At 47.7% G+C, this 23611-nt stretch overlaps 1 protein-coding gene across 4 annotated transcripts; it reads right to left on the bottom strand.

Moving 5' to 3' along the window:
* Positions 1-478: 478 nt before the first annotated feature.
* Positions 479-20360, bottom strand: FKBP6 (FKBP prolyl isomerase family member 6 (inactive)). Of its 4 annotated transcripts, XM_040082533.1 has the most exons (9): positions 20107-20360; positions 18714-18803; positions 18030-18232; positions 16656-16775; positions 15496-15690; positions 15104-15213; positions 12954-13003; positions 11762-11849; positions 485-891 (listed from the first exon to the last, which is right to left on the bottom strand). In XM_040082533.1, exons 1-9 carry the CDS (start codon positions 20342-20344, stop codon positions 792-794), a joined length of 1194 nt encoding a protein of 397 aa, XP_039938467.1. In that variant the 5' UTR covers positions 20345-20360; the 3' UTR covers positions 485-791. The 4 variants fall into 4 exon arrangements, with proteins under 4 accessions (XP_039938463.1, XP_039938467.1, XP_039938465.1 ...); XM_040082529.2 differs by lacking the exon at positions 12954-13003 and having other exon boundaries at positions 479-891; XM_040082531.1 differs by lacking the exon at positions 12954-13003 and having other exon boundaries at positions 18084-18232.
* Between the last annotated feature and the right edge of the window lie 3251 nt (positions 20361-23611).

Below are 23611 nucleotides of genomic sequence, written 5' to 3'. Positions count from 1 at the left end.
CATTTCTTCCCAATATCCCATCTAACCCTGCCCTCTGGCAGCAGGAAGCCATTTCCCCTTGTCTTGTTACTCCAGCCCCTTGTCCGAAGTCCATCTCCAGCTCTCTTGGAGCCTCTTTACTCAGAGGAGCCTTTACTTGGAGCCAGGTGAACACCCCCAGTTCTCCCAGCCTGGCTCCAAAGTAGAGGGGCTGCAGCTCTTAAAGCATCTTTGACTCTGCATTTATTCAATCCCAACCTCAACCCCATGTTCTGAGCACACAGAGTTCTGGAGTTTGCTCTAAAGATGGTATTATTCAGCAGTTTTAAATCTAACATCAATGTTCACAGAGATATTCAGCCAAAACAAAGAGTGCAACAACCTGCTGCCCATGAAAGGAGCCAGCTCTACAGACCCCATTCCAAATTCCAGCTCCTTTCAGGCATTAATCACTCTTGCACAATAAATTGGCACAAGTCCTGCCAGCTTTAGTGCTCAAGTTGGTTTATTTCCTCAGAACAAAAATACGAAACATAATTTTTTTAAGAACAACCTGTGTAAATAGAAAACTTCATGGCATTCTCCTCCCACTGACAAATTCCCTGAAAGCAGCCTGGAATCTATCTGCAAGAGACAGGACGTCAGGATAGAGTTTTCTTCAAACTTTGTGCATGGGAGAAGAGAAGGAATTTACACAAACCCCTTCCTCTCTGCAACAGCAGGATTCAATTATTCTGGAAACTGCCTCAAAACATGGCAAACAAACCAAACTTCAGGAAAATCAGGTTGTGTATAAAAACAGAACCTTCACTTCAGTCTCTCAAAGTAAGACAGTGCTCCTGGCCCTTTTCCCAAAACTTGCATGTGATGCTGAGATGTCCATGTGCCCTGAGCTGGACAGCTGGAACAGTCCTAGGATGACAAAGTATCACAGTCAGTGTTTCCCCAGCATTCCCTGTACAGTTTATTTAATTTCAGCTCTCAAACAACCATGGTTACCAGCACATCCCTCCAGTGCCCTGTAAGAAACACTTAGAAGTCCATGAATTAGCACGAGTGTAACAAACACAGTGAAATCACCTTAAAATGAAAGACTTGGAGAAAACAGGGTATTAAGTGACAAGAGCTAAAAATGAGCCAGGCCCTCTCAGAGAAACCCCTAGAGCACTCCTTGGGCCACCTCCCTTCCTACACAGCGTCATCCTTAATTCCCATAATTTACACTTTTCCACCCTGGTTCTGCGAAACTGAAGCCTGGATACTCTGCCTTTGGGAGAAAGGTGAATCTTGTATGAGACACAGGAATTTCTCCTCAACCCAGATTTCTATTGTTTCTCCCAATATTTCCCTGCCCCCAGCTCCTTCCTGTTGCAGGACAGGAGCACCAGAAGGTCTGGCCATCAGGCTGCATCCCACCAATGGATCACAGAACACACCCAGCACTTTGGGCAGTCACTACCTCACCCCATCACTCCCGCTTGCAGTTGGGTCCTTGACAGTCTCGGAGCCCTGGCAAGGTGAATGACAATTTCCACATCCAACAAAACACCTTTCTTTCATCTCAGCCTTCACCCATACCTCCCCTTCTTTAGGGTAACCTGAAGGAAATTAGTATCTTGGCGCAGCATCAGTTTGGTCTGGATAACAACCAGGACTGTTTTTAAGCGGTGATTCCTTCCTTCCCAGCACTGAATTTCAAAGGGGAACCTCTCTGGCCACCGAGCAGGAATTGGCTCACCTACCTCACCTTCTAATGTCTTCATTGAACTTGTTGCCAAAAGCTCACCTGCTCCTCCAGTGCCTCTCCCAGGTGGGCTTTCCCTCTGCTCCTGCAGAAGGAGCACCTTCCCCTCCCTGGTCCTCAGACAGATCCAGCACCTTCCCCTGTGTCTGCTGCCACAGGTCACATCCTGCTGTTCTTGATGTAGCTGCAAGTGGCTCCTCTTAAAATACCAACACAGAAAAACTCCTACTTGGAAGTATTTCCCCAATTTGTGAGCACAAAAGGCACCACAATACTGGTGGAACATAAGCCTTGTCCCTCTCTCATCCACAGGATTACCAGCAGAATGAAAAAGAGAATAAATGAAAGACCAAGAAAATCCTTGGAAACCTTTTCCCAAAACAACCCAGTATCTGTCTCCTACAGATGCTCTGAGGATTAAAGGATCCCATCTAAAAGGTGCATGACACAGCTCAGGAATACCAGGAGCCCAAATGTATTTCTATACCCTTCCAGCATCCACATGCCACCACAGCTGGCCCAGCCAGCTCAGCTGCAGTGGCTATTTCAGCACATGTAAATCAAATTACTGGTAGCAAAATAGGGAAGCCTGATCCTTAGAGGATATGAGTTACAGGCTGCTAACCAGGAGGCAACGCCCCCACCCCAGGAACTGTGAGAGAAATGGCCTCTTTACAGACTAAAAGAGAAGATGAAGCATCACATGATGCTCAAAATCCACAACTCTTTCATTATACGTCCCTGAAAGGCACCACAGGATCACGGGATAACTGGAGCTTTGAGGAACATCAGGACTCTCCAGCCCACCCCCAATGACTCATCTCCCTCTGCTGACCCTGGAGCAATGGGATCATCACACAGAACCTAGGATCAAGGGCCACCCAGCCAGAAAACTGTGTCTGATTCAGCACAATGTGCCTCTTACAAAGGCTGTCCTCAATTTAAAATTCAGGATTAAAAAAAACATAAAAGAGTTGAGGAACTTTCAAGACTGCTGGAAACACAGGAGTGAGACTTCCAGCCTACCACAAACTGGGATTTAGTGCAGTCACTCCTGGTTCATCCACACGCACCAAATCCCTTGTTATAGCCCCATTTTATAGGCCTCCTTGTACTGCCAAACCTTCCAGAACTGAGGGTACATGAGGTTCGTGACACACAAGATATCCACTGTCAGTCCAGGCTGGCAGCACTTTCCAGGAGAAGGGGAAAGGAAGTGCATAAAGAAGGAAGATGATTGGAGGACATTTCAGCTGATCTCCTCTTTGAAAACGAACCAGAGAGAGAAATACTTAAATCATTTCTCCAGTTCACAGCAGAAAGTTCTATCAACCAGGAGAAGGAAAGAAAGGCTTCAAGAGGGAAAAAGAAGTCCTTATCCTTGGTGTGCTACAGTGTTCTGTGCATTGTTAGACTAAAGTATCCTTGCTCCTCCTGAAATACAACTGACTTTCACTCTGCTCCGACACTCTAATCCCATCTCCACGTAGCAGTTCCTTGCCATGTTCCCAACAGGAATACTTCAAAGCTGATCACTGGGTGTTCCCACCAGCAGTCAGCTGTGGTTTGAGGTGTCTAATTTGGAACAAGCCAACACCTACTGAGGCTTCTTGTGCACCAGGAAAATAAAGGATCAGACCGAGAGGTTTCTGGTTTCATGGCTGTTATTTGAAGTAATAAAGTCTTTATGTGCAGCTAATTAAAGAAAATATTCAAACTGAAATCCTAAAGCTATTTCAGGGAGTGTTTGATCAGTTTATCTCTTTCATTTACACCTAATGGCTCCACAATCAGAAGAGAAGTGGAGGGGAACCACATGGCCCTGCAGACCCAGGAGGTGGATGGGGTTCAACACCAGTGCTGCTCCTGAATGAAGGAGAACGGCACACTCCAATCAAAACCCTTCTCCAAGATTTGATTCCTTCACTTCAGCAGGTTGGCAGCAACTCAGCCAGATTTTGAAGGTTACACCCAAGCCTGTTAGTCTCAGCTATTTTAACTCATCCTTTGAAACTACAAAGCTGATCATCAATTCACAGGGAGTAACAAACTAGGTCATTTACAATCACAGTCACCTTTACTCGGCATTGAAGCCACAATTAACAGTTAATGTTTAACTAAGGCTTAACAACTTGTTAACTGCTTTTCTGCATAAAAAAACTGCAGGTGCATCTTCCGCAGCTCCTCCTTTCCTGCCTCCGTCTCTAGAAGGGCTGTAAGGGAAGCACCAAACACAGCAGATAAAGTTCCTGTCAAAACATGAGGAAACTGAAAAACTCAGAATTGTGCACTTAAAGATTGCTCTTGCCAGTTCAGCCCTCACTGCCCCCATGCCTTGAGGCAGCAGTTCCCAGAGTGCTGCACTGGGATAACCCTCAGTGAGAAGAGCACTCCTCAAGACACGTGTCCAAGAAATCAGGTTGGTGGTGGCAGTCTGGAAAGCTTTCACATCTCAGAAAAGTGACCTCAGAGGATATTCAGAGAAATGTAACCTCGCTTCTTAGTGGAAACAGACCACCTCTTCCATGCTTCTGTTCAGACCTAAACGGGATTCACAAGAGAGCACAGGAAGAAAAGAAGGGAAGTTGTGACTCAGTAGCCAGAAGGATAAAGCACATCCTACACCATGGCTCCACACGAGCCTGGCTGGGAAAGCAGATGTTATGTGCACGCATCAACAAAGAGCCAAAACTGTCAAAAGCAACTGCCTGAGAACTGCTCTTCACTCCGAGCCTGACCAGCCCCACAGGCACTGCCACTCTGGAGAAAAAACACTGCGACCAGGAGGGAACGCTCTCATGGACTCCACCAGAGGCTCTTGACAGGCTCTGGAACGCTGAGATAAAATTCCAGAAGCACCAAGGTGCTCTCAGCAGCTGATAACATTATATTATTAAGTGCTGGGCAATCCACCCTTACACCACGAGAGGAAAAGCTATTTACAATGCCAGCCTGTCCTAATTTATCTGGGCATGAGGCACTGCCATCCCAGGGAGCTTTCTCTGAGCATGTGACTTGCCTTAGGGAGAAAATTCCCTAATTGGGGACCATTTATATGCTCACTGTGGAAGTGGCTCTGCAGTCAGCCATGCCCTCCTCTTTTCTTTGTAAGTGCTCTCAAGAGATGTCCAGCTGTGACATCTTCAAGTGGCTACTCCAATGGCTGAGGTGGCTATGGATATATTCTCAGAGCATGGCAGCACACAAGCACAGACATTCACCCTTCCCACGTCCAAAATCAGAGCCCCATCATAAATGCCCATATCCACAGAGGAAAGTGGAAGCTGCTCCTCTTTTCTAGAGCCAAGCTACATGAACTTCAATTGCCATTTGAAGATTTGCACTTACATAATTTTTTTTTCCTTGGGACTTTTTTTGTTGATCCAAGTCAATTTGCCAAGATCCTCAGCTCTGCAGAAGATCCACAGTGAGTTCCAAGATCTGCCTGTATGCCAGACAACTCTGTGGCAGGAGGAATTCTCCAGAGATCTGTAACAAGTCTTGACTCCAAAGGCCCTGAATGCTGATGACATGCACTACCATCCCAAACCTAAAGTGATGGAAGTCAAGTCTGCTTAGATCTGGCATAAGACAATGATACATAAAGAAAAAAGGAAAAACATAAAGCAGAGGTCTTTCCCCTTTTTTTTTAAAAACCAAACCCTTAAAACTGCATCCAGCCAAAGCAGCAAAACTTCTTGTTCAGAGAGAAAGAGGTCTCATAAGAGGAACAATTATGGGAAGGTGAAAGAAGTGAGGAACCCTTCAACACACACTTCTGACTCAGGAAGGACTTCACCCAGCAGGCTGGAGCTGAAAACTGATCATTAGTGCAGCTCCCAGTCCCTCAAGTGCTCAGATAACCCCTATGACAATAGTATCAGCATTCTATGGAATCAACAGACCCTGATAAAGTAGGGTGGGCTTGCACAAGAGGCACATTAAGGTCATGTCTATCCTTACTAAATAACTCTTGAGCTCCGCAAACCAATTCTCAACAGTGCCAAGACACTACTCCCCGCTTCTGAAGCAAGAAGCCTTTCCAAAAGCTCATTCCCTCAATATGGAACACCTGCAGGGATTTCCTGGCGCCAATAGCCAAAAGCATCCTCTGTTTGCAAAGTGCTGCTGCCACTGTGTGAGACACAGGTGATGTCCTGGCAGGGATGCAGCTCCCTGTTCCATCAGGTGCTCTGTGCTGCTGCTGATGGAAAAGACACTCCAGTATGGAGCAGCTGAGGGAGCTGGAAAGGGGCTCAGCCTGGAGAAAAGGAGGCTCAGGGGGAACCTTGTGTCTGTGCACAACTCCCTGACAGGAGGGGACAGCCAGGGGGTCGGGCTCTGCTCCCAGGGAATAGGACAAGAAGGAAGAGCCTCAAGCTGTGCTAGGGAAGGTTTAGTTCAGATATTCTGGAATTTTTTTTCACAGGACGGTTAGTCAGGCACAGACAGAGACTGCCCAGGGCAGCCGTAGAGTCTCCATCTCTGGGGGGGTTTAAGAGATGTGTGGATGTGACAGCTGGGGACAGGGGTTAGTGGTGGCCTTGGCAGTGCTGGGGGAACAGGTGGACTCTGTGAACTTAGAGGGTTTTTCCAACCTGAAAACTCTGTGATTCAGTGATTCCATGCACAAGTGAACAACAATGAACACAGCCTGGGAGGTTGGGAGGTCCCAAGCAAATGAGTGCTTCTCAAAACCACAACAAACAATTTTGAGGGCCCTCAGCACTTTTTTCCTTTATCTCAGCTGTCCCTGTATCATCACAGCTACTGCAATGCCCGAGTAGAGCATTTAAAACTCTGCTCAAGCTTGTCAGTGTTTCATTGCTCACCAGAGCAGAGAGCTGGCAGGTCTCAGGACTCGGACTATCACTCTCTTAAAACCAGGAGAGCACTTCCCCTGAAGGGTATCAGGACAGTAATATGCATCCATGATCTTTTAAAATCCCTGGATTAAAGACTAAGAAAAAGGGAAAGTCTTTCAGAAGGAAAGTCTGGAGCCTCCAAAGCAGCAGGACTGGTGCCCAGACAGGGCACAGCTCGAGGGGGAAAGAAAGGAGGCCTTAAATATTATAACTCAGATAAAAACTTAGGATAATCACATGCCTCCTTGCTGCTAGAAGTGAGGGACAGTGACTCTGAATGCTCTGCAAAGCTAAAACATCATAAAGAAATTCCCATTTTAGACATAGCCAATTCTCTTTAAACTCTACCTGCATGATAAATCAGCTGTTTTCATGAGACTGAAGAGAGCCCAGCATGTTCTTCATGTTCTACTGATTTGTAACACCAGATTATTTTATATTAGAGCTGCTGGCAAAGGCTCTGGGAAGTAAAACCTCACACAGGGATATCCCTTGAGGTCTCAGCCTGGCCTTCCCAGGACCAGTGCCACATGACCTTTAGCAAGCAGGAGCTGGAGGACAGAATCACAAAGGCTGGAGAAACCCTCTAAGATCAAGTCCAACCATGAATCCAGCACCACCACATTCACCACTAAACCGTATCCTGAAGTCCCACATCCATGCACTTTTGGAACACTTACAGGAAGGGTGACTCCACTGCTGCTCTGGGCAGTCTATTTCAATGCTTTACAACCCTTTCCATGAAAATATCCCAAATATCCAATCTAAACCTGGTACAACTTGAGGCCATTTCCCCTTGTCCTGTCACTTGTCACCTGAGTGCAGAGCCCAACCCCACCTGGCTCCAACCTCCTGTCAGCAAGTTTCCTTTCAGCACTGCAGCCAGGAATCTACTCCTACCTCATCTGGAAGCTTTGTGTTTGAACACAAGAGGAAATTACAGGCTTTAGGCACTTCCTGTATCAGAGAGAACAGCCGAGGGCCCATCCTTGGATGAGGCTGGAGGACCAATACCTCACCAAAGCCTTGAAGAACAAGCACACAGGGATGTTGCGCAGGTCTCTGTACTCTCCATTTCACATAATCTTGTGGTTTCTATGTCCTGGCCAGACCTCCCAGTTTGGCAAAGCCAGCCCTAGTGCATCTATGTCCACTGGGAAAGCATATCAGGGGTCCCTAAAACTGGGTGCTGCAGTAATTTCTTCACTTTCCAGAAGAGATCAGAGGCCAGGATCCTTCCAGAGAGGTATTACAGGTACTAGTGTAGGTAGGAATTGCAGAAATCCTTAGAAAAAAGTGCAAGATGCTAGAAGAGGAGAGAGCTGGAGGGAAAACAAAACCCCCAACTCAACAACCTCATTAAAGCTTCTCTCCTTCCTCTTCTTAACAAGGAGAATGCTTAATTAAGTTCTCTTTCAAGCCTTCCCCCTCACCCAGCAAGGCTCAGAAGAAAGCAAAGATTAAACAATTTCCTCTGCAGCACAGGACACCTCAGTGGGACAAGAATTTGCATATTCTAAAGGAGGAGTGAATTGCTGGTTCTCTGTTGAGTCACAGTGAGGAGGGACAAAATCAGCAGGAGGTACACTTCAGACCTGCTCAGGAATAAGGGAGAGCAGGAGGAGAAGGAGCAAGTTGCTGTTTATTCCAAGTCTGGAGCTTGGAAGGTAGGACTGTGTTACGCACAGACATCTTAATTTATTTGCAAGTCTCTTGCAGCTTACTAAGTCAGTTCAACTGGCAACTGCGGCTGATTTTGAGCCCAATTACAGTCCCTTCTACCTGGTGACACAGCCTCAGATCTGCAGCCAATTCTCACCCATTAATACCACTGGAACTGGCAGAACTTGCTACTCATGGCAATCACCTGTGACCTCAAAGGTACTGTTTCCGGTCGTAATCTCAGCCTTATTTGTTTTCACTGGAACATCCCCCTCTGTGCTCCCAACTCCTGGGACCCCTTCTCCTCTGTACTGAGCTAAGATACATATTAGAGACAAACTTTCAACTCTGGCTCACTTATAATCAAAAATAAGAGCTCAGAGACTCATCCTCCTGGTACAGGACTATCACCCAAGGGCCCCCTGCTAGAATCCAGACATTCCTAGGGAAGTTTCCCCCACTCCTCATGATTTAGTTCTCTTATGAAGGACCACAGCAACACAGCAATGGGATTTTTTTTTTTCTGATGGGTCTTTCAATCAAAGCAGAACAAAAAGCTCCAAAAAAGCCAGAGGCCTCTGCAGTTTAGGGGACACCAAGGAGGACTTCCAGCTCTGCACATCCCAGGAAACTAGGCTCTACATACCTGCACCACACAAAGCGAAGAGAGACAGGTAAATAAACCAAACCCTGAGAGGTGCCAGCTTGAGACCCAAGGGATTTACAAGGAGCTGCAGCAGGATAGATTTAAAAAGGAGTTTGTGCTTCCGTCTCCCTCTGAGTACTTCTGAATTCCCCCCAAGAAGCACCACAAGCAGCCTTGCATTTCACCAAAGGTAAGACCTATTCTGACCCGAAATTCCGTTGAAAAGGTAGGAAATGGGTTCTGAGCAAGATGTTTGTGGCAATTAGAAGAACCGGGCTCTACAGCTGGCAGGGGATACAGAAATTACAAAATGGTTTGGGATGGAAACGACCTTAAACCCCATCTTTTTCACTCTCTGCCATGGACAGGGGCACCTTCCACTAGACCAGGGTGCTCAGAGCCACATCCAGCCTGGCCTTGAACACTTTCAGAGATGGGGCAGCCCCAGTTTTTCTGGACAACATGTGCCAGATGCTCACCACGCTCACAGGAAAGAATTTCTTCCCTCTTTTAGCTTAAAGCCATCCCCCCTTGTCCTATCACTGCAAAATCCCTTGCAAAAATACCAGGCACAAGGAAGATGCTCCGGCCTACCCAGGTTTGAGTGTAATTATACAATACAGTCCTGGATTATTCAGTGCAGAGAAATGAACTTTGTTCCTGGAACACAGCAGGGTTCACCAAAGGCACAGAAGTCCCACCTGGGAAAGAGCTCTGAAGCAAGGGATGGATGCAGCAATGTTCAGGAGGGAAGAGATGCCACAACTAAGCTCTGAGTCATTCAGGAGCTGGACCACAGGGCAGCTCAGTGCTCCACAAGCACCTGTCAGCTGGTATATAGGGAAGTTTTCTCTAACTTTTGTGATTCCACTGTGGTCCATTAACCATGGACTGCAGAGAGCATTCCCACCCCACATCCTCATTCAGTATCTAACAGAGAATGGATGAAGCTGGCCTGCCAAATTGTCCCCATACAGCCTGTGCCCTAAACCTAACTGGCACAAAGCTGTTGGAAAACAGTAAGGAATGCTCTGCCTCAATTCCAACCAATTCCCAGTGTCTCTGACAGAGAACAGGAGCTCCTGATGGAACTGCTCTGCTCCTATCTGAATGCATAGCGAAGTTTTAAAGCAGCAGCCCAACCTCCAGCTCACACAGGGCCCTGCAGGAACCTCCTCCAGTAAAGGACTTATTTTGCCATGAATGAACAGTAGATTTTTGTTTGGGTCTCAGTGATTTATGTTCATCTGGGACACTTAGTTTTCTTTTAATACTGCAACAAAATCAACTTCAAGGAAGTTTGGAAATATTTCTGACTGACAGCTATCCATCATCTGTGTAAAGTGGGGGAACTCCACACACAGGAGTCGGTGGATAAACTGGTTGAAAAGCAGTTCATCCCAGCCCTCAAACTTGCATACAGGAGAGATTTCTCCCCTCCCTTTGCAATTCTCAGTCTCCTCTAACCAAAATCACTGGTTTACTTACACCAGATGTGTTGAAATCAGCATCTTCACAAGACGCTGTCTGGGAAACAAGAAGGCACACAACCTTCCCAGGGGAGGACCTGTCTGGTGCCCCAGCGGATCACCACAATCACCCTGACTCCCATCACAAACCAGACCCAGCTGATCCTAGAGCCCCACAAGAGCTTCCCAGGTCAGACACCACCAGGGATGAGAGCCAAGGTCCTACAAGCATTCAAACTGCAAACTTCCTGAAACACAGCAAGTGGAAAATCAGAGCCTTTTGCCAAGTCTAGAGCCACAGACTTTCTGCACAAGACCTCAGCAGTCTTACATGCCCTTTCAGAGCTCCTTTCCTGAGGGCAGGCACCACCTGCTAACACATCTCCTAAGTACCATCCCAAACCCAGGGCAGGATGACTTGTGCTCTGAGGCCACACTGGACCAGAGCACAGGGGCAGCGGAAGGGTAAAGGCTCCACAAGGAGGCATGTCCAGCCAGGAGAAGGCTGTGTTCCTTTAGGAAGCACCATTCCATACAATCTCTTCCTCAAACACTGCCTTAGCTTCCTTGCAAGCACAAAGAGACAACTTTAAACACCAGAGCTGATGGTAAAGCTGCCAATATTAATTTTCTGCTAGGTACTGCCTGTATTGCAGGAGAGGCAACAGGAGCAAACTGATGGCCCTAAGCTGGGAATGGTTCATGACAGAAGGATGTTGTCATTTTACAGAACTCTTTCCCTAGGGTTTTCCCCCAAAAGCAAGAAACCAGCAAAGATCTTTCACTCCTGTTTGCACCCCCTGAAGACTTTGAGGAAAAAAAAAAAAAAAAGAATGATCAAAGAGCCTTTGTGCATTTATAAACCTGTCAATTTTGCTAGAAGACTTAAAGCTTTAAAGAGCCCAAAACATCTACTTGAAACTTTCTATCCAAACAGACTTCTTTTAATACTTAAAAAACCCCAGAAATAAAATATTTAGATTTTTCTGAAGTGAGGCATTCCAACAGCTCCAGACAGAGGCACTGGAGGGGAGGAGGAAATTCAGTTCTTAAGTTTGACAGGAACTTGGTTTTTTTCTTTCTTCTAATTGGCAGGAAAACAAGACTACAGAGCTATTTCAGCCCCTGGCTCTGACCAGGAATAGCTAGGATGAGCAGCACAGGAAACAACAAAACAACTTACTCAACTGCTGGTAGTTTCAGGTCCCTGTCCCACAGATGCTTTGCCTCACAGGAAAGATTCTTCAAGGTCCTGCCCTTTCTCTCCACACACTCCCAACACTTTCTATTTTGCTTCCAAAAGCCTCCCCCCAGAAGAGACGCAGGTTCTCCACCTGAGAACACTACAGACATGGCAGGTTTTGGGAGAACTCAGCCTTTTTTAAAACCTGGTTACCTTGATTTCTTCTCAGCCATAAGAATTGACAGGGTCAAACATCTGGCAGCACATTTCCTTCTCCAATTCCATGTACTCCTTGTTGTACCTGCAAAGTAGAGCACAGGATGGCATCAGGGGCTGGAGATTGTCTCTGCCACCCTCAGTGTCACAACCTGAAAATAATGTTATTTTTCTGGATATAAATAAATTAACATAATGGAAGAGTGTGCTGGCAGGAGAGACACAGCTCTTCCAAGCCCTTCTTTCTATAATGTCAGGGAAAGAGAGCTGGAAATGTCATGCCTCATCCCCAGACCTTGGGTCTCTGCTCTGCTTGGGATCAGTTAGATCATTTGCCTTCTGTGAGACAGGTACTTTCTACACTAGATTTGGAAGCATGGGACAGTGCAGAGGAACCCCATCTGTGTGCTGTGAGATACTTTAGCGAGTCCTTATGCACTTCTTAAGTGCATAAACTTAAGTTCTTTTAGCACACCTTTATGGCCCAACTGCCATAGAGCAGGTTATCTACCATGGATATAGGATCCGGGCAGAGGATGGGCAGGAGACAGCAGGGATTTGTGTCTGGACTAAGAGGACAAGGCAGATGTTTCCTCCTCTGTTCTCTCTTCCTTGCCAGCATCACAGGATGGCAAAAGCTTTCCAGTCTGCTCCATTTGAACTTCTCCAAGCACAGCATCCTCTGTTCCCTGTGCTCTCACCTCACTGGTAAGGAATCCCTGAGCTGCAGGGTGACTCAGTTTGGGAACACTGTCCCAGTGGCTGTCCATGAGTTCAGCTTTCCTGCATCTGCTGCCATATAAGGTCAAAAGCAGAGGGGTTTGTGCAACACACTAGAACCAGCCCCAATGAGAGGCTGGCTCAGGCTCTCTCAGCCGCAGCCCTCAGCACCTCTGGGGCCCAGAACCTCAGAGGGTGTGAAATCCTGGCACAGCAAATCTCTCCTGGTAAGTCTCACACACAAGTTGCTGATCAAGGATGCCCACCTGTAGGTGGCATATTCCCACACCTATGACAGCAGGAAATCCAAGAGCTCCTTGTTTGGAGGAACAGATTAATGCCAGATATTGGAAGAACCCAAATTCATTCTGGTTTTGATGCAATGGAAGCCTTCCAACAAAATTCTCAGATCCAGGAGCAGAATTTGCACCAAATCCACCACAGCTGGTACCAGACACATTCTCCGTACCTCTCACCCTGGATTCTGCCTGTTGTTCTTCAGGGGATTTCACCAAGAACCTGTTTCAGCCAGTAAACAGATGCATTCTAAAGCTTTGTTTTAGACAGCAAAAGGGAGCTCGATGATTACCACACAACATGCTTTTAACAAAGTATAAATGTACTCAGTAAGGAAGTGAAAAGCCACTAAGAACAAGATTTTGATTTATATTCCATTTCTGAAGCATCTTTCAGATCACACTCCAAGTTCTCAGGCAAGAGCACGCTGGCAACACTACGTATCTAACCAGAGGTAAGGCCTCATTAACAACACCCAGTAACACTTGCTTCATCTGTTTCACACTAAAAAAATTCCACTCTTTGTCACAGGCAAAAGACCACTCCTGCAGTGCTGCCTCCAGCTCTGCGATCCAACATCAGAAAGAGACAGAACAGCTGGTGCAAGTCCAAAGGAGGCCATGGAGATACTCCAAAGGCTGGAGCCCCTCTGCTCTGAAGACTGGGACAGCAGGGGTGCTCACCCAGAAAGGACTCCAGGAAGACCTCAGAACCCCTTCCTCTGCCTGAAGGGGCTCCGTGATAGCTGGAGGTGGATTTTGGACAAGGACAAGAGGGAATGGCTTCCCACTAGCAGAGGGCGAGGTTAGATGGGACATTTGGGAACAAATTCTTCCCTGTGAGAGTGGTGAGGCCCTGGCACATGCTGCCCAGAGAATCTCTGGCTGCCCCATCTCTGAAGTGTTAAAGGCCAGATTGGACAGGGCTTAGAGCACTCCAGTGTGGTGAAAAGAGTCTTTGCCCACAGCAGTGGAATAACCTTTAAAGTCACATCCAACCCAATTTTAACATTCCATGGTTAAAAGCAAAAAATACAGCAGTTTTAACAGGCAGTGAAACAGGACTCCAGGACAACAGCACCATTCAGTTCTGACACACTCACTGAATGTGCTGCTCTCTACAGAGCTGGAGCTGATCAAGGCGGAAACGCCTTGTTCCTTCCCGGCCACACCACCTCAACACGATTAGCAAGATTTCTCTTTTATCTACCAACATATTTCAAACAAATCTAAGTGAATACATGAGACTTCTAGAATCAGGCCTTCTACCACTGTACATGTACTAGCCCCCAAGAGCAGTCAGACAGACCCAGTTTAGAACTCCCTGCCATCAGTGCACAGTTTGGTAGCTCTGTATCCAGCGGGAGATAAGGATGAATACATGCTCTCTGTACTTCAGAAGTAACAGAATAAATTTGAAGACTTGGTTTATGACAGACTATTAAAGACAACATGGATACACAGGACAGAACAGCCCTCCACCAACACATCCCCTGGTGGAAGGCATTCAGCCCACCAGACTGGCTTTTCCAGGAGCACCAACCACTCATTTTAGATGTTACTGCTGCCTTTCTCCAAGTGCCTGGTACTGACATACAGAAGAGGGCTTGTTTTCAAGGGCTGCGTTGTGAGCTCCAGAGCTAAGGACAGCATTGCTCCTGCCTCAGTAAAGTGCCAGGACAGCATACACTTTTGGGGAAAAGCTAATACTTCTGGCAGTTTCAAAAGAAGAGCATCAGGAGGGCACAGACAAGCATTAGTCATGTTTTGGTAGGGCTGGGGCATGACTAAAGCTGGCAGGACAGTTCCTGTGGGCAAAGGAAGAATTCATCTTCTCAGCTGTTCATTTATTATCTCCAAGATGGCAAGAAATTCACTTCTAATGAATATTAGAATTGTTCATTGAAGCACTTACAGTGCAGAAAAGCTGCTGAAATTAACCAACACATGTTAAAGGGAATGAAAATCATACTTATTGAGAACATTAACAGCTGGAGCATCAGCTAACTGTATTTCACTGGGTTTGAGGCACTTTAGTAGCCCCTATATCCCCGCCCTAACCTTAATCTGCTCACAAGTCAGGTAACACACATCCAACCAAAGAAATGTATGGAAAAGGTGGGTGTTTCCAGCTCCTCACTTGCAGCTTCTGGACCTGAAAAATGTTTCAAGCTGTCTTCTCCACATGTGTTTCCCCAAGTCACTTATTAACCCAATAGTTAGGGGATTTGGGGTTTTTTGAACATTTTAAATATTTTGGAATTGGTATTACAGCCTGTGCAAATACTATCTCTTCCCCAGGCATGGAAAGGAGGGCTCTCACCTTGCCAGCTTCTTCAGCTCATTGTTGATATCACTGTTGAAGGGCTGGATGCACTGAGCTCTGGTCAGGAAATCCTGGGATTTGCTGTACTCCCTCATGTGGAGACAAGCCTGTCATGGAAAGAAGACAGATGTAGCACAAGATAAATACAGGCCCACGGTCCTTTTTCAGTCCTCATGCAAAAACAAACATTCCTGAGACAGAGAAAAATAACTCAGGTACACCGCAGGAACAGCTTGGTGTGATACACTTCCAGAGAGAGACTTTCCAAAAGGGCAGATGCAGACAAACCACTTTGCTGCAGCAGCCCAGAGTTCAGATATTCTCCTCAGTTCATTCTGGGCTCCCTCCACAGCCAGGCTGGGAGGTTCCATGATGATTTATTTGCCCACCTGTCCACACCTGAACAGTGCTTTGGCATTTCTTTGGTCCATCTCCAGGGCTAACTCCCCGTATTTCAAAGCTTGGTCAGCACGTTCCAGTTTCAGGTAAGTGAGTGAGAGATTCAGGAACAGCAGCAGCTTGGAAGCATTGATCTGGCTCTGCTCTGCCTTACTGGAAGACCTGCGACCCAGGATGGAGAGTGCCTGAGCAGAGAGAGAAAACCATCCAGTGCACAATAAATCCATCATGGAAAATGAGAAATCCATCCCATCCAACAGCTACACTCATGTTTCTACTCACCTAGGAAACTTAAAAGTAATAACAATCAAAACTCTATATACAAGGCATGGCATTCTCAGCATGACTAGTCACACTGACCATATAACCACAGGTTTAGGAACTCACCATGGAAAGAAGCAGAATAAAAAAAAAGGACATGGGACTCAGATTTTAAGGATAAATATGGAAATCTTACAGGGAAGAAGGCAAGTCAAAGTACTTTTGTTTCAAAAATACCAAGCAAAAGCAACTTTGAATCATCTCCACCTAGTAGCAGATGCCTTTCAGTTTGAGAATAATTGAGCATTTACCCTGCCTGGAGAGGGAACTGAAGAAGCTCAGCGTGGGAAAAAGGATCAGGGGGTACCTTCTCACTCTCTACCATTCCCAGACAGGAAGGTGCAGTCAGATGGGGGGTCAGGCTCTGCTCCAAGGAAGCTGGACAAAACAGCCTCAAGTTGCAGCACAGGAGGTCCAAGTCAGATACTGGGGAAAATTTCTCACTGAAAGTGCTGTCCAGCCCCGGCACAGGCTGGACAACACTTTCAGGGCAGTGGTGGAGTCTCCATCCCTGGAGGGATTTAACAGCCCTGTGGATATGGCACTGGAGGACATAGGTTAGTGGTGGCCTTGGCAGTGCTACGGAACAGTTGGACTTGGTGGCCTCAGAGAGCTTTTCCAACCAAAATGATTTTGTAACTATGCCTTCATTTACCACTGCTGCTCACACAAAACCAGGTGTGCAAGCTCTGTTCTGAAGCAACAAATTACGCCTGGAAAATACCACAAAGTTATTTGATCTCTAACCCATACCTGTCGTGGTAAGCTAAAATAATCCCTTCTTTCACAGCTTTCCAAAATCACAGCCCACATTTTCCTGGTGCCATACCCTCTTGTATCTGTCCTTGGCAATCTTGAAGTGCTGCTTGTAAAAGAAGTAGTTGCCAAATTCTCTCTCAGTGGCTGCCACTTTCAACACCGTTTCTAGAGGAACTCTATCCTGCTGCTCCTGTGTGAAGAAATATCTGAATTTCAGCTCAAACTAAAGAAAACAGGCAGAGAACAAGGCATGGCATTCTCAGCATGACTAGTCATGCTGACCATATAAACAGGTTATATATATAAATATATATATATAACCACAGGACAGTCCTGCACAGCCCCCTCCTATTCACAGAGCAGAAGCCAGGTCCTTACCAAGGCCAGGCCACCACCAGGTGGTATCTCCCCAGCCAGGCTGAAACATGACAGTGGTTCCTGTCCTGATTATTCCTAGTGAAGAAGTCAGGAAGCTTCCCAGGCCCAAATGGGGACTGAAAAAAGCAAGAATGCGTCCTTAAAACCTGCCCAACTCTTTCAGCACACAGCTGAGTTAACACAAATGCAGCCACTGGCACAAAGCTGCTTGAAAGGTTACACTGCTCTAATTGCTCTCAGGCCGGCTCTGGGACAGGCTGACACTCACAAAGACACCAATCAGCAAAACAAAAACCCCAACAATCATTTCAAAAAAAAAAAAAAAAAAAAAAAGGAGGGACAGGTTTTATTTTGGGTCCACAAGTTGGAACCAGCTCATAGAGAGAGGTCAGTCAGCCAAAATGGGTGGGCAAAGGGCAAGCAGGGAGCGCAACAAGTGTGGTTTGCTCACAGGGCTCTGGGGGAAAATGCCTGTGCAGAGGCTGGAGAGGACTGAAGGGCCTCCTCCATCAGCTTCTGCCTCCACTCATGGATCCACAACTACAGCCCAAAGCCGTTGACAAGAGAAGGCGAATTAACAATAGCACCGTAAGTCACCCAGGGGAAAAAAAACAGGGAAGGAACACTTGGGAGAGGAGCCAAGAGGCAGAGACAAAGGGTGGGGGCTGGTGGGGCACTGGGATACTGCAGACTGAAGAGGATTGTTGCAGCTCCTTACTGTTCCTTAAAGAAATTCCTGAAAGTTGATGCCCTCTAGTGCAACCATGAGGTTTCTGATAAAACTAAAAATAAATGGGAGCTGTTCCACTGACTCCATCCAGCATAGAGGAGCAAACAAAGGCAGATCCCACCTTCTCCCTCTCCATGGGAGGGCAAACAGAGCGAGACATGGAGGGGCACAATGGGCAGGCATATGGACCAGAGCAGAGCTGGAAGCCCAGGGACCGGATACTTGCACCAGCATTCACCTGAACACACGTAACATACAAGCCACAGCAACTGTGAGACAGGACAACGACGGTTCACCCTTCAGATTTCAGTCTCAAGCCTTATTAAGGGAACTCACACAAGTCAACTCAAAGAACGTGTCGCACTCCTCTGAGTCTATGAAGTCCAGCACCTCCACCTTGAAGAGGACCGTGGTGTTTGGGGGGATGAAGGGAGGACAGCCCCGCTGGCCGTAGGCGTATTCTGGAGCGAGGATGAACAGCGCAGCCTCTCCTTTGCGCATAGACAGCAGCCCGATCTCCAGCCCGCACAGTGTGATGTCTGTCACGAGGGGTGCGATAAGTGAGGTTAATGAACACCAACACCCTCACGCACCCAGAAGGGATTATCAGGGCAACCTTCTGTGGGACCAAGCATGTGGTATTGTAAATTCAGTGGGATGAGTTGGAAGGGGCTTTAGAGATCATCCAGTCCAAGCCCTGCCATTGGCAGGGACACCACCCACTGACCAGCATGCTCCAAGACCAGTCTAGCCTGGAAAATCTCCTCTCAGGAGATTTAAAAATACCTGAGGGCCGGGGGGAAACATTTCCCTACCACTCCCAGGCAGAGGGTAAGCAGGTCCAAATTCCATCTCCCATGTGAAACAGGAGGATTTAGGACTCCATGGACTGTTAAAAGTTTCAAACAACCAAAAGACACCAAGTAGCACTTAAACTGAAATGCCTTAATACAGCCCCAGGTCCCCAAATGCCTTACTCCAATCCCAAACCCCAGGACAAAGTTTGTGGCTCAAACCTACCTTTTCCAAGTTTCATCAGCCTTGGATACTTGCTGTTCCCGTTTGAACAGAAGGGCTTATTCCAATTTCCCAGGTACCCGGAGTACTTCACTGTTTAGCCCAAAATGAGGAGTGGGGAGAAGGGAAAAGGAAGAGTTTGATTTCATATCCCCTAATGGCAACATCAGGAGCATACCAGGAATTGTAACCACCCAGTTATCTTTCTGCTCTTTTTCTGTTCTGCTACAGAACATGAGAGGCAGCACAAACCCTTATGTTTTACACCAGAAACCCGGTCACATCCAAGCAGCCAAGTGCTGTGTGCTTTAGCATCATTCCCAGACAAAGCAGCTGCTTCAGAGTACTGAGCTATTTAAGAGATGAGATTTTGCACTTTTAAGAATTGGAAACTTCAGATGAGCAAATTAAAATGCGCCAGTTATATGCAGAAATACTTAAAAAGAATTCCCTAACAAGAGCTGGAGCTCTGGAAAGAGGAACAAGGGGAAGAATGTACCACCACCCCAAGCTCTGCATCTGTAATTACAGTTCTGCCTCAGTAAATACATTGTAATGGGCCTCTCTTGACACACCACGAGGGCTCTGCACTTCAGGAACTTCCAGCTTCAAACGTCACTGTGAAAAAAGGTGGGCCCTAGAAATCCCTCTTTCCTCAAGGTCAAGATGTCTTTTCATTTAATGTGTCAGCCACAAGAAGTTAAACACGGTATCCCAAGTGTTAAAATACTGGTAAGGAGAGGAGACAGTCTCTGAAGAAAAGACACACCACAGTACAATATCAGCACTTTTAAGTTCTTGTTGTGGTCTTTGCCAGCCACCAGCACCTCAACATTAGAGTCTTGGGGGATCCTTCCCAACAGGTTCTGCTCTCTCTGTTTCTTTTGATACCTGCTTCAGACAAAACTCACACCAAGACACAGGTGACAGAGACGAGCACCAGACCCTCACTCCAGGATTTTTGCTTTCTTGGTCCTGCTGAACACAGACTAAATAATTCCTATTTAAAAGCTGCTCAGGAGATGGTTACTGGTGCCTGAACTACCTATGAATTTAGGCACAACATTACTGCAGAGCACTCAGAACAGCCCCCCTCCCCGGCAGCCAGGCTGAGCTGGGACAGTTTCACTCCAGGACAACAGCCCTGGCAAGACTGCAAGAATTGTGGAATGGTTTGGGTTGGAAGGGACCTTGAAGTTCATCCAATCCAACCCCCTGCCCATGGGCAGGGACACTTTCCACTAGAGCAGGTTGCTCTAGCCTGGCCTTGAACGTTTCCAGGAAAGGGGCAACCTGTGCCAGAGAACTGGGACATCCTTAACAGGGGTGCCCGACCCTGGCCACGGGAGCTCCCACGGCCCACAGGAGGCTCTGGAGGTCCCAGATCCAGCTCTACCTGCTACGGAGGCGGATGGGGGCACGGGCTGACCGGAGCCGGGGCACAGCTTCTCCTTGCGCACCCCTCCATCACCGGTCAGATCCTGTAGGGCTTGGAGAGAGTCCGAGGCCAGAGACAAAGAGGGTGTGGAGGCCGGGGCCGGGGTCAGTGCCAGAGCCCACGTCGGAGTCGAAGCCGGGTCTGGGTCCTGCCACTCGGCCCCAACCTCCTCCACGCCAGCGACGCCTGCCATCATGGCCGCGCGCGGCTCTTCCCCGCCTCACCCGCTCCGCCAATCACCGCCCGCCAAGCGTGGCGCCTCCAGCCAATCACGCTCCGAGCAGCGACCCCGTCCCAACGAGCGACTTTAGAGCCACGCGAAAATGGACACGCCCCTGTGCGGCTCTGGGCCAATGGAAGGCGAAACGTCACGGAAGCGCCGCGGTGCACGCTGGGGGATGTAGTCCGCAGTGCACTGCCTCCGCACTGGGTTAGAACAAAAACCCTGAACCCACCTAAAACTCAAAAAGCAAAACCAAACCCCACAAAAACAACATCAAAACCCCCAACCAAACTACAACAAAAACCACACAGCTACCAAAAAAACCCACCAAAAACAAAATCCAAGCCAAAACCCTATCAAACAAAAACCCAAACCAAAGGAAAAACAAAACCACACCCACCACCACCCACCCAACCAAAATAACCAAACAAAACTAAAACCAAACAAACCTGCCCCAAGAAACCCACGAAACAAAACAAAACAAAAAACCCCAAACCAGCAACCAACCAACCAAAACCCCATAAAAACCCAACCAACCAACAAATCACAAACTACCACATGGAAAAAACCCAAACTGGTTTGGAACAAGTTTGCAAGTTTGGCTTTCTTCAGGCACCTGAAATGGTATAAATGCAAAATGAACGAGAATGCAAAATAAAAACAGAAAGAAACTCATATTCTTGAGAATTTTTGAGATATCACCACAAAAGAACATAAAGCCAAGTTTCTTCTTCACAGAAGGTTATAGAAGGAAGGCAGGAAGGCAGGGGAAAAGACAAGAAAGGATGTCCCCACAGCCCTCCCCCCCATGTGGAGAGAAAGTGCTTCATTCTCTGCTTTGCTGTGTCCTGAAGAGCTTCAGTGTGAGGCTGGGCGAGTGCCTCAGGCTGATCCTTCCCTCACTGCATTCCCAAAGTTGGACATTCCCCAGGGAGAAGCCAGGACCATCCCCAGCTCCCCAGGAGATGCTGAGAGAGAAGCCGGGGATGGGATCATGATGGGATTCATATGAGGGATGCTCATGAGCCAAACATATCTATGAACCAGGAGTTATTATATGAGAAACTATTTTTTCATAATCAGACAAAATAATTCCTTGTTCCTTGCCCCCCACAGTAAGAGCAGCGTTTAGTTTCCTGTTTTTTTTCCAAAAGCATAATGGGTTTTCACCACACAACAAAACCCCATCGGTTTAACGAAATAAATTGTAGTTAATAGCAAAGTTAGCCTAGTTGATAACAGTATCTTAAAGTCATCTTAAACTTAACTGAATAACCAAGTGCTTTGGTGAGAACATTCTCTCTGTTACAGTGGGGATAAGGGAAGTCCCACGGGGATCTGGGGACTGTGGCTGCTGCGGGAGGCAAACACAGCCAGCACTTCTCCTGGTCCTGCCCAGTGATGTGCTGAGTGCTCACACGTGGCTCCAGGCAGCCCTTCCTGGGGTGTGCACACACAGGACAGGGGGATAGGAGCATGCCTGGCTCTCCTTGGGAACAGGAACATCTTGGAGGGATGCAGGAGGGGAGCCACTGGGGTCCCCATCCTGAGGAGGAGCTACCTTGTCTGACTGGGTCCCATCAGCTTGACCAGGAGAAGCCCAGGAAAGTCCATTGGGTCGATGCACTGGGAGAAGTGGAGCTGAGAAATCCGTGCAGGCCATCTCAGTGGCTGGGTATTATTTGGGTCTCTGAGAGGTGTTTTTCTGTGTGCACCTTTGGCTGGTCCCTCCGCTTGTGCTCCTGGGATATCTGGTGGGTGCTTGAGCATCGCTTGGTTCACCCCACAGCAATGTGTGACACCAGCCCAGCCTCCCCTTTCCCTGGGGAAGTAACCAAGTCCTGACTTCAGGTTTCTTTTCTTCAACTTCGAGGCCAAATGTTTGACTTGCCCAGAAGTCTGGCAGTTCTGTCCCAACTGCGAACAGCAGGGAAGGCAGTACTGCCCGAGCCTTACAGCTTGGAAACACACTGTCCTGTGCTCCCTGGGGCTGATGGGAGAGGCTGGGATTTCAGCTCACATCTTTTGGGGAAGAACATGGAAACAAGTTTCAAGGGGGTGAGCTGTGCCTCAGCTTCCCAAATCCAGCCCCCGCCCCCCATCTCCAAGATAAATGTTTTTAATGTTTTCCTTCTGCTTCTTGCTTATATGTATCCCTTGAGTGATACCAGTCTTTCTGAGGATGTCCGTGGGCTGAGATAACCCCAAAGGGATCTGTGGGAATTCATACAGGGACAAGACTGTGATTTTTCAGTGGAAAATGCCTCCTGGGTGTGTCTGAGCCCCGGCACAAAGGCAGAACTTCACTGCAGTCTGACATCCCTGCCTGGGCCCAGGTGGGAACAGCTTGGGGGTGACTGCTGACACCTTGGGCAGACCCAGGACACACAGCCAGGTGTAGCCACATACCCCTTATGGGTTAAAATCATCATCTCAGACTTAGTTTGGAGTTTTAAGGATGGGTTTGCAACTGTCTGTGCTGCTGATTTTGTTTTTGGAACAGGACTGATCTTCCACCAGTGTTTCCCAGCCCAGATCTGTGTGAGAAGGTGACAGGACAGCTCAGAAGACGAGCATTGACACACTGGAAGAGCACCTGCTCTGTCCCATCTGCCTGGAGGTGTTCAAGGAGCCACTGATGCTGCAATGTGGTCACTTGTCCTGTCAGCCCTGCATGCTGTCCCTCCCCAAAGTGCTGGAGGGGCAGCTCCTGTGCCCTGTATGCGGCCAGAGAGTGGTCTGCAGTCCCCTGGCACCCAGCATTGTGCTGGCTTGTGTCATCGAGGTGCTGCGGAGCCAAGGCGAGGACAGAGCCTCCCTCAGTCTTGCCCAATGCATCCCACAGATGCACAGGCATAGAATCATGGAATGCTTTGGCTTAGAAGGGACCTTAAAGACAATCTCATTCCACCCCCCCTATCATGGGCAGGGACACCTTCCACTACACCAGATTGCTTCAAGCTCCATCCAGCCTGTCCTTGGACACTTTCAGGGATGGGGCAGCCACAGCTACTCTGGGCAACCTGTGCCAAGGCCTTTTCACCCTCACAGGGAAAAATCTCTTCCATACACCTAACTTAAATTTCCCCTTTTGCAGTTTGAATGCATTTCCCATTGATCTATCCAGTTCCTGATGAAAAGTCCTTCTCCAGCTTCCTCGTAGCCCCCTTCATATACTGGAACTTTCTCTTCTCCAGACTGAACAGCCCCAGCTCTCTCAGCTTGTCTCAGTTAAGGCTG

Source organism: Hirundo rustica, chromosome 19, assembly GCF_015227805.2.
Source record: "Hirundo rustica isolate bHirRus1 chromosome 19, bHirRus1.pri.v3, whole genome shotgun sequence".
NCBI classification, from domain to species: Eukaryota; Metazoa; Chordata; class Aves; order Passeriformes; family Hirundinidae; genus Hirundo; species Hirundo rustica.
Note: the sequence above shows the minus strand (reverse complement) of the source record. Positions and strands in the feature narration are given on the sequence as shown.